The following is an 11,165-nucleotide window of genomic DNA, read 5'->3' as shown; positions in this document are numbered from 1 at the left end:
ATTTTAAACACTACAATAGTTCTATCATATATAATTTACATTGTCATTTATATTATATATATGTACACACATATATACTTTTATGTATATATATATGTATTTATATACATCAAATTACATGTATAAATCAGTGGTAGAAAATGGATTGAAGTAGTGTTTTCTTTCACATGAATGTATTTACATAAAAAGTGAAACCTTTGTTTCTTATGGTTTATTTTTCTTTATCTCCCTCAATTTCTGCATAAGCTAGAAAAATTGAACTTTAGATAAAATAGCAAATTATCTTCTTTCCAACCTTTTCAGGTAGGTTCTGTCAACTAATGACTTATATTTTCTAGTAATTTCTTTCAGAACAATTTATTATGACTCTTCTTGGTCTACAGTATGGTTATCTGATATGCCCTTTTCCTGTATTAAGTGTAAAATTCTAGAAACAAAAAAAAGTAATTTCATGTATTTATCAGTGCTTAATCCACACAACTGCACCTTTACACAAAAACAAACATATTTGTAACAGGAATAAGAAAGAGAGTTTTTACACAGTCTGGGGACAACAAGAATTTTTAGTGCGCACTATGGCATATCTTCTATTTTATACAGCTTGTGATGTACTTACAGTTAATTAGCCTTGGCCTTTCCTACTTAGCACTCTGAACATGGCTCCCCTGATGGGTTTGGACTTGACACTATAGATAATGGGGTTGAGCACAGGAGGTACCACAAGGTACACATAAGCAACCAGGGCATGAACAATGTGAGGTAGGTGCTTTCCAAAACGATGGATCATGGACACACCTATGACTGGAATGTAGAAGACCAGGACAGCCAGGATATGGGAAACACATGTGTTGAGGGTCCGGACACGCTCCCGGGGTGAAGCTAGCCCCATCACTGTGTGCAAAATCAGAGTATAGGACATGACAATAAGCAAGGAGTCTATACCTACTGTGGACAGAACCACATAAAGTCCATACAGGATGTTGACGGTGATGTCAGCACAGGCCAGCTTCATGACATCAGCATGGAAACAGAATGAGTGAGACAGGAGGATCTTGCCAGGGCAGTAGTTTAGTCGCTTTAACAAGAAAGGTAATGGTAAGAGGGACAGAGTAGCTCGGGTTGTAATAGCCACCCCGATCCTGATGATGACATTGTTAGTGAGGACTGATGCATAGCGCAGTGGGTTGGAGATAGCCACAAAGCGGTCAAATGACATGGCCAAGAGCACTGAGGACTCTACCACGGAAAAGAAATGCAGAAAGAACATCTGGATCAGACAAGCATTGAAATTGATGAAACGATAGTCAAACCAGAGCACAGCCAGGGTGGAGGGCAGTGTGGACAAGCTGAGACCCACATCACTTAGGGCCAGCATGGATAGGAAGTAGTACATGGGCTGGTGTAGGCTATGGGTCCTCCTCACAGCCAGGAGGATGAGGCAGTTTCCAGTGAGTGCCACAGTGTACATGGAGGAGAAGGGGATGGAGATCCAGCCATGGATGTCCTCTAGTCCTGGGATGCCAATCATGAGGAAAGTCTGTGGCTGGAAGAAGGTCATATTGATGAAAGCCTGTGAGGAGATCATCCTTGGAGAGAACCAAGCCTTTCCAGGAGATGTGATGTCCTCATTCTGCACAGATACTGGAGATATCTAGAATAAGGAAAGAGTCATGTAGTGTTGCGTCAAAAGACTTTACAATCAAATTTCATTAGTTCACTGTTTCCTTTAGTGTATAAAGGCATAATATTGATATCAAATTCAGTGCACATTCTATATGTTATATTCTACTTAGCATGGTGATATCTTGCTTATACTTTTTCATATCTTCATGGGTACCTTTGAAGATCTGACTTCCTTCAAATGAAGATAGGTTTGGGCAGTTGGAGTTGAGTTTTATCATGCCTATTGAAAAACTTCTTATCATTAATAAGGACACACAGTCTGAGCTGGTGGACTGAGAGTTTGTATGCTGTAAAGCGGTATCCAGAATAGGGGCTCTACAGGTCTCACCAGCGTCTACTTCTTGTCCAAACTGAGGACTTGTTATGTCCCTCTGCCTAGAAGAAATGAGAATTCCCATTTGATAAGAGATAAGGAAAATTAAACCAGGCAAAAGGAATAAAGGATGTTTATCTTTATGGCATTCAAGAAACCATATAAGAACTCTGACTCATGAGAAATTACTTTTCTTTTCCCCACAGATTTTTCCTTTCATTTATTTTTTAGTTTTGAACTTTTAAAACTGGGTTATTCCAAAGCTCTTCTGTTTATCCTGTCCTTAGATTTTTATGACACATTTTGACATATGCAAAACATCTATGATTCATACCTAACATTTTGGGCCAAATTCATTTAGACAAAGAACCAAAAGACTTTGTCCACATTTCCCCACTGATTGTATAAACGAGAAGTCCAGGGATGGAGGGATCTATGTGGCCAAGCTTTGCTGGGTGGCCCATGTACTGTTGTCTTGGAGTTTGAATCCTTGTCAGTCTGAGTCCACAACCAATACAGTCTCCTTCAGCCTGCCCTGTGCTTGATCCTTTGTATGCAGTAGTTTCATGATTGTGATCCATTTAATCCCCACAGCTGCTTTGAAACGTAGACTTTAGGGGGCTGATCTTCCTACGTTGTAGCTAGAAATTGGTGTTCAGGCATGTGACTTCTTCAGGTTGCTCTTCTTTTAAAACCTTTTCAGTAGTTCCCTGTGCAGTCTAGTAGGATGCTTTTGATATGACTTGGGTAGTCTTGTGATGAAGCACATTCTCAACTCTCCATTATTGAAGAATAGACTTTGTCCTGTTCAGTATTCTTCAGCCAAGCAGATCATAGTTTGGTTTCTAAAAGGAAGTCTGTGTTATTTATTTTGGGAATTTTGTGCTCTGTGTGTATTCTTTTCTTTTCTTTTCTTTTCTTTTTTGATTTTCATATGCTGAGCTCCCCATTTCTTTTTCCAGTAAACATCATTTTCTTCAAAAGCCATTTGGATGACTCACCTCAATGATGCCCTGACCTATATTCCCTCCATCATTCTCACAGGACACATCCTTATTTTTCTGTAAGCCACTAAATTGCTTTTTGCATTTCATGATTACATCTTTCTTTGATCATTTTCTGACTATTTCAGTAGATTACAAATTTCATGATGTGTCAACAATAAGGCTTTGTCTGTTAACAGTTAACTCTTGCCTAGTGCAGTTCCTGGTACACAGTAAAGCCACGGTCAACATTTATTTGAGTGAATGAATAATGAAATGTTGACCAAGACTTAAAAAATGGAAAAAAATGAATAAAAGATAAATTGTGCTCCTCCAGGCATCAGGTAATATTACTGATGGTGGATTTTGAAGAATGGTTTGGAACCCTATCTCAGGAAATCATGCGTTGCATCCGTGGGGTGGACGTAATACGTTAGATTTATAGTTGATTGCATAGAGACAAAATCTGTAATAAAGGTCTTGCAGAATTTTATAAAGATGGCTGATTAGTATGACAGTTTAGACTCTCAAATATTTTATCTGTGTTCTATTTTAAGTATCCTGAAACAGTTATCAAAACATGTATGTGACATTATATTGTATCTTCAGACAATCTCCCCAGAGTTAGGTTTGTTGAATATCTGCTCAGTGATTCGTTTTCTCAGCCCACTTACCTTTCATTTGTGCTTTTCTTAAAGGAAAGAGTTCATATGTTTACTTTTCTTACAGCCATTTAGGGAAACAGCTGGTCCTGTTCCTGCTCTTGACTCATCCCCCCATACCTCTTTCCCTCTAACTTTCCTTACAGACTTCTTCAGTGTCTCAACCCACTAATCTTCATGAATCACCGACTTTGAATTGGTACTTTCCTTGTAAACTGAGCTTCATTTTCATTTTCTCTATTTGTCCATCAGAGCTTGAGCTAGAACATGGTATCAGCATTTGAGTAGATGCCTCTGGAATTGGAATATGGGATATACCTTCAGCTACATATATCTTCTACTTGCTGAAGTAAGAGCAACACACAGTTTTAAGTCTGTGAAAGTAATTTTAGATGAAGAGAATAAGAAAAAAGGTTTTGGGCTTCAGCCATTCTGCTGTATTATTGCATTACACTGGGTATTTACAGGAAAATTTAGGAATGTAGTCACCTCTTAGTGAAAAATGAATTTAACAGTGCTACCACTATTTACAGAATCAAATGCCTATTGAGGTGAAAGAAATACTCAATGTTGATGCTGTTTGGTATCAAGTGCCTTCCTCCTCCCCCTCTTTTTTACTAAGCTGTACTCCTTCCCAGGCTATGTTCAAGCCTAGCCTCATTTTCTCCTTGTCCCCATTCTTCTTCTTTGTAAAACACAGAGGCATAAGCCAGATTGCCTGTCACATGAACTCTGGTATTTGGTGATTGTAAATATACCGATCCTAAATCAATCAATCAATCAATCAACCAATAATATCAATCAATAATCAATAAATAATAAATCAACTTTTCTTTTCCATCTCTTTACATTGTTCTCATTTTATTTCTCTGAATTTAAGATTTCCTTATCTTATTATTTCATCCTGCACTAACTCCCAAGTACTTTTTTCTTCCAACACTAATTCATGCCTGTAAAAGTTCCACACACACCCTTTTACACAGCAGCTTCTGGTCTCAACAAGTTTGATAATTACCCAAACTGGAAGTCTGATTCTCTTTGACGGCGCTCCATTCGAGTGTGTGGTAACACTAATATCTGTGCTAACTTGATAAATTATAGTACAGTCTTTGGCCAAACGTTGTTCTAGATATGAATAAATCTTTTATATGAACAATTAACTGAATTATTAGATGTTAAAGAAAGATTATTACTCTCTGATGATGTATGTGGCCTTATCTAAACAGATGAGAGGGTAAACTGAGACTTTCTAGAATAGAGAGGTACCCTTCCACCTGGCTTTGATATACTGGGCACACACCGGCTCTTTGCTGAGCCTCCAGCCTGTCCTGAACAATTCACACACAAGTCCCCACTATGGCAGGGGCCAATTTCTTGTTCCTTCCCCGTTCTGCACTTCCCTAAAACTTTGACTAATACATCATATACATACTCTGAAAATAGAGGAAAGTTCAGATGTGAGCCCTGATTACTCACCTTGGCTGCGGTGTCAGTCAAGTCTGCCATACAGCACTCTTCCCACAGAACCTTTTTCAGTTAAGGAATCATTTTATTTTATTCTGATTTAGAAAACTGTAGTCAGACTCAAGTGAAAATGTCATTTGAGACACAAGAATGCTTTTATCTGTGGTCAGTTCCACCCTGGGATGGGAATAATTGTTGAGAGTTCAGTTGGTTGGGGGAAATCTCAGAGAGATTATAGAAATGGCCAATCACATTATACCTCAAGTAGAACTGTCTCTAAGGCATGCTTTCCACAAGTTCAGAGACACCAGTGGCCCAGCTACACAGGCTCTCTCACTTTTGGAAAGTGCGTTTCCTATTTCCTGTAAGGAAAAACTCAGCGTACACTGAGCTGAGAGTCTTTTTTTAAAAAAATTGTGTTTTTTCATACAATGTACCCCAAACGCAGTTTTCTCTCCTGTCCCCACCTCCCCTCATTTCCATTCCTACTCTGTGTCCCTTTAGAAAGAGTATGTTTCTCAGGGGTATCACTTGAACAAAATAAATAAGACTAGGCACAAACCCACATATCATGGTTGGGCAAAGCAAACCAGCAGGAGAAAGAGGATCCTAAGAAAAGGGCAAAGTGTCAGAGGCACCCCCACTCCTACAGTTCCTCAAAAACACCAAGCTACACCATCATAACATGTAGAGGGCCTTGGCCAGACGTAAACAGGCTCTGGAATTGTCCCTTCACTCTCTGTGAGTCACCGTGAGCCACGAGTAGCTGATTTCGTGGACATATTATCTTAGTTTCTTCAACCCTTGTGGCTTCTACAATTTTTCCTCTTCCTATTTTTTTAATGGTAGGAGAAATTTCCTTGAGTTATGAATGGACTTGAAGCTCATAGGCCAATATTTCAGTAGGTACTGATGAAACTACATTAGATAAGTTTTAGAAATAAAACTTGGAACAAGATAGGTTCAAAGCTGAAGAAACATAAAACTTAAAGATGAACAAGTGATCACTTGCCAAAGTGTTGGAAACCAGGAAAATGAAAGGTTCTTGATCCCCCACTACAGCACATGTCAATGAAGTCACAGTCTTTTTTTTTTTTTTTACTATAGCCATAAACTTTTTTTAAAAACAACTTTATTTTACAAAACAAAGATAAATGTACAGATTTTAACCATTTTTTATTAAAATTATACATTTTTGTCATTATTTTTTTCAGATTTTAACATAATTTTTATATAAAACTCTATGAATATATTTTTTAGGAGGTACCTGATTTTTTTTAAAGGTTTGAGAGTATGCCTTGAAAACTTAATAGTTACAATGGGCATAAAGTACATGTAAAACAAAATGTAACATGGAAATAGTTAAATTTTTCTTGTTTTGGAAATATTTTTTTTGTTTTGTTTTGTTTTCTTTATTTCTTGGACTTCATACAGTCTGTGAGTTGTTTCTGGGGGAGTGCAAGCCTCTGGGGTTAGCATCCCACTATCAGTGACTGCATATTATGTCTGTTCTTTTGTGACTGGGTTATCTCACTCAGGATGATATTCTCTAGATGCAGCCATTTTCTTAAGAATTTGGTTAGGTCATTGTTTCTGGTGGCAGAGTATTATTCCATTGTGTATATGTACCACAATTTTTGTATCCATTCATCTTCTGAAGGACATCTGAGTTCCTTCCAGCTTCTGGCTATTATTAATAGAGCCGCTATGAACATTGTGGTGCTTATATCTTTGTTGTGTATTAAAGTGTCTCTGGGGTATATGCCCAGAAGTGGAATAGCTGGGTCTTCAGGTAGTACTATATCCAATTTTCTGAGCTATCGCCAGACTGATTTCCAGAGTGGTTGTATTAGCTTGCAACCCCACCAACAGTGGAGAAGTGTTCCTCTTTCTCCGCAGCCTCGTCAGCATCTGCTGTCATCTGAGTTTTGGACTTGGCCAATCTGACTGGTGTGAGGTGGAATCTCAGGGTTGTTTTGATTTGCATTTCCTGATGGCTAAGGATGTCGAGCACTTCCTCAGATGTTTCTTGGCCATTCCGTGTTCCTCAGCTGAAAACGTTTTGTTTAGCTCTGTACTCCATTTTTAATAGGGTTATTTGATTCTCTGGTGTCTAGCTTTTTGAGTTCCTTGTATACCTTGGATATTAGGCCTCTATCTGATATGGTGTTGGTAAAGATCTTTTCCCATTCTGTTGGTTGCTGTTTTGTTTTCTTGACGATGTTCTTAGCATTACAGAAACTTTGCAATCTCATTAAGTCCCATTTGTTAATCTTTGACCTTAGAGCTTGAGCCATTGGTGTTTTGTTCAGGAAATTTTCTCCTGTGCCTATGTGTTCTAAGGTTTTCCCTAGTTTCTCATCTAATAGTTTCAGTGTATCTGGTTTAATGTGGAGATCCTTGATCCACTAACACTTGAGCTTTGTACAAGGAGATAAGAAAGGGTCTATTTTCATTCTTTTGCATGCTGAGTGCCAGTTGGACCAGCACCATTTGTTGAATAGGCTGTCCTTTTTCCATTGAATGTTTACTGCTCCTTTGTCAAAAATCAGGTGACCATATACATGAGGGCTCATTTCTGGATCTTCTATTTTATTCCATTGATCCACATACCTATTTCTGTACCAGTACCATGCAGTTTTCAGCAAAATTGCCTTGTAATATAGTTTGAGGTCAGGGATAGTGATTCCCGCAGATGTTTTTTTGTTGTTGAGGATGGATTTCGCTATTCTAGGTCTTTTGTTATTCCATGTGAAATTGCACATTGATCTTTCCAATTCCATAAAGAACTGGGTTGGAATTTTGATGGGGATTGCATTGAATCTGTGGATTGCTTTTGGTAGGATGGCCATTTTTAAGATGTTGATCTTTCCAATCCATGAGCATGGGAGATCTTTCCATTTTCTGAGATCCTCCTCAATTTCCTTTTTTAGAGGTTTGAAGTTCTTGTCGTACAGGTCCTTCACTTGCTTAGTTAGAGTCACTACAAGGTATTTCATAGTTTTTGTGATGATTGTGAAGGGTACCTTTTCCCTTAATTCTTTCTCCAAATGTTTGTCCTTTGAGTATAGTAAGGCTACTGATTTGTTTGAGTTAATTTTGTGTCCAGCCACTTTGCTGAACTTGTTTATCAGCTGTAGAAGTTCTCTGGTGAAATTTTTGGGGTCACTCAAGTACACTATCATGTCATGGGCAAAGAGTGATGTTTTTACCACTTCCTTTCCGATTTGTATCCCCTTGATCTCCTTTTGCTGTCTAATTGCTTCAGCCAGGACTTCCAGTACTATGTTGAATAGGTAGGGGGAGAGTGGGCAGCCTTGTCGAGTCCCTGATTTTAGTGGGATTGCTTCAAGTTTTCCGCCATTAAGTTTGATGTTGGCTGTTGGTTTGCTGTATATAGCTTTTATTATGTTTAAGTATGGGCCATGGATTCCTGTTCTTTCCAGGACTTTTAACATGAAGGGGTGTTGGATTTTGTCGAATGCTTTCTCAGCGTCTAGTGAGATGACCATGTGATTTTGGTCTTTGAGTTTGTTTATATGGTGGATTACATTGATGGATTTTCTTATGTTAAACCATCCCTGCATCCCAGGAAAGAAGCCTACTTGGTCATGATGAATGATCGTTTTGATGTGTTCTTGGATTCGGTTTGCAAGGATTTTGTTGAGTATTTTTGCATCAATGTTCATAAGTGAGATTGATCTGAAGTTCTCTTTCCTTGTAGGGTCTTTGTGTGGTTTAGGTACGAGGGTTATTGTAGCCTCAAAAAATGAGTTAGGTAATATTCCATCTGATTCTATCTTTTGAAATAGTTTGGAGAGTATTGGTGTTATATCCCCAATAAATGTCTGATAAAATTCTGCACTGAACCCGTCTGGACCTGGGCTTTTTTTTGGTTGGGAGGCTTTTGATGACCTCTTTTATTTCTTTAGGTATTATAGGGTTATTTAGTTGGTTTACTTGGTCCTGGTTTAACTTTAGAATCTTGTATCTGTCTAGGAATTCGTCCATTTCCTCCAGATTTTCCAATTTTGTGGAGTATAAGTTTTTGTAGTAGGATCTGATGATTTCTTGAATTTTCTCAGTTTCAGTTGTCATGTCGCCAGTTTCCTTTCTGATTTTGTTAGTTTGGATACTCTCTCTTTGCCCTCTAGTTAGTCTGGCTAGGGGTTTATCAATCTTGTTGATTTTCTAAAAGATCCAACTCTTGATTTGTTGATTTTTTCAATGGTTCTTTTTGTTTCTATTTGGTCTATTTCTGCCCTAATTTTGATTATTTCTTGCTGTCTACTCTTTTTGGGTATATCTGCTTCCTTTTGTTCTAGGGGTTTTAGCTGTGCTGTCAGGTTGCTGATGTATGCTCTCTCCAGTTTCTTTTTGGAAGCACTTAGGGCTATGAGTTTTCCTCTCAATACAGCTTTCATTGCATCCCATAGGTTTGGGTATGTTGTGTTTTCGTTTTCGTTTAATTCTAGAAAATCCTTAATTTCTTTCTTTATTTCTTCTTTGACCCTTCTATCCTTTAACAGAGCGTTGTTTATTTTCCAGGTGTATGTGGGCTTTTTGTTGTCTTTGTTGTTGTTAAAGACCAGCCGTAGACCATGGTGATCTGAGAGGATGCATGGGAGTATTTCAATCTTCTTATATCGATTGAGGCTCTTTCTGTGTCCAATTATGTGGTCAATTTTCGAGAAGTTGCCATGGGGTGGTGAGAAGAAGGTATATTCTTTTACTTTAGGATAATATGTTCTGTATATATCTATTAATTCTAGTTGGTTCAAAGTCTCTGCTAGTTTTGCAGTGTCCTTGTTCAGTTTCTGTTTCCATGATCTGTCCATTGGTGAGAGTGGGGTATTAAAGTCTCCCACTATTATTGTGTGGGGTGAAATGTATTTTTTGAGCTTTAGTAGGGTTTCTTTTAGAATGTGGGTGCTTTTTTATATGGAGCATATATGTTAAGGATTGAGAGTTCCTTCTAACAGATTTCCCCGGCAATGAGTAAAAAGTGTCGTTTCTTATCTTTTTTGATGACTTTTGGTTGCAAATTTACTTTATTCGATGTTAGAATAGCCACTCCAGCTTGCTTCTTGGAGCTCTTTGCTTGAAAGTTTTTTCCCACCCTTTTACTCTGAGATAGTGTCTGTCTCTGTCTCTGAGATGAGTTTATTGTATGTAGCAAAAGGCTGGATTTTGTTTATGTATCCAGTCTGATATCCTATGTCTCTTTATTGGGGAGCTGAGTCAATTTGTGTTAATAGATATCAAGGAATAGTTGTTTTTGTTTCCTGCCATTATTGCTTTTTTGGGTTGAGTTGTGTCTGTGTTTTATTCTTCTTTTAGTTTTCTTGTTTAGGAATTTTCTTGTTTTTACTAGGCTGTATTTTCTCTCATTGTATTGGGTTTTCCACCTATAATTTGTTGTAGTGCTGGGTTTTTGGTCAGATATTTTGTAAATTTTGATTTGTCTTGAAATATCTTCATCTCTCAATCGATGGTGATTGATAGTTTTGCTGGGTATAGCAGCTTGGGCTGGCACTTGTGCTCTCTCAGGGTGTGCATGATCTCTCCAGGCTCTTCTATCTTTCATAGTCTCTGTTTAGAAATCGGGTGTGAGTCTGATTGGCCTGCCTTTATATGTTACCTGACCTTTTTCCCTTACTGTTTTTAGTATTCTTTCTTTGCTTTGGGCACTTGATGTTTTTACTATTATGTGTCGGGAGGTATTTCTTTTCTGGTCCAATCTATTTGGAGTTCTGAAGGCTTTTTTTATGCTCGTGATCATCTCATTCTTGAGGGTAGGGAAGTTTTCTTCTACGATTTTGTTGAAGATATTTACTGTGCCTCTTAGTTGATACTCTTCTTTCTCTTCTATTCCTGTTATCCTTAGGTTCGGTCTTCTCATTGTGTCTTGGATTTCCTGGACATTTTGGGTTAGGAGCTTTTTGTTTTTTGCGTCTTCTCTGGCTGTTTTGTCTTTGTTTGCAATGTTGTCTTCTGCCCCCGAGATTCTCTCTTCGATCTTTTGTAATCTATTGGAAATGCTTGCTTCTGTGACTTCTG

The 11,165-nt window shown here is 38.1% G+C and overlaps 1 protein-coding gene across 1 annotated transcript; it reads right to left on the bottom strand.

Annotated features, from left to right (window-relative positions):
* Window positions 1-622: 622 nt before the first annotated feature.
* LOC308418022 (olfactory receptor 51I2-like) lies at window positions 623-1,585 on the bottom strand (the record flags this gene model as incomplete). The annotated part of the gene is made up of 1 exon (XM_080913360.1): window positions 623-1,585. The coding sequence occupies one exon, from the start codon at window positions 1,583-1,585 to the stop codon at window positions 623-625; it is 963 nt and encodes a 320-aa protein (XP_080769486.1).
* Window positions 1,586-11,165: the final 9,580 nt, after the last annotated feature.

Source organism: Micromys minutus (genome assembly GCF_963924665.1).
Source record: "Micromys minutus genome assembly, chromosome: 2".
NCBI classification, from domain to species: Eukaryota; Metazoa; Chordata; class Mammalia; order Rodentia; family Muridae; genus Micromys; species Micromys minutus.
The sequence above is the reverse complement of the archived record's forward strand: the minus strand, read 5'-3'. Positions and strand labels throughout refer to the sequence as shown.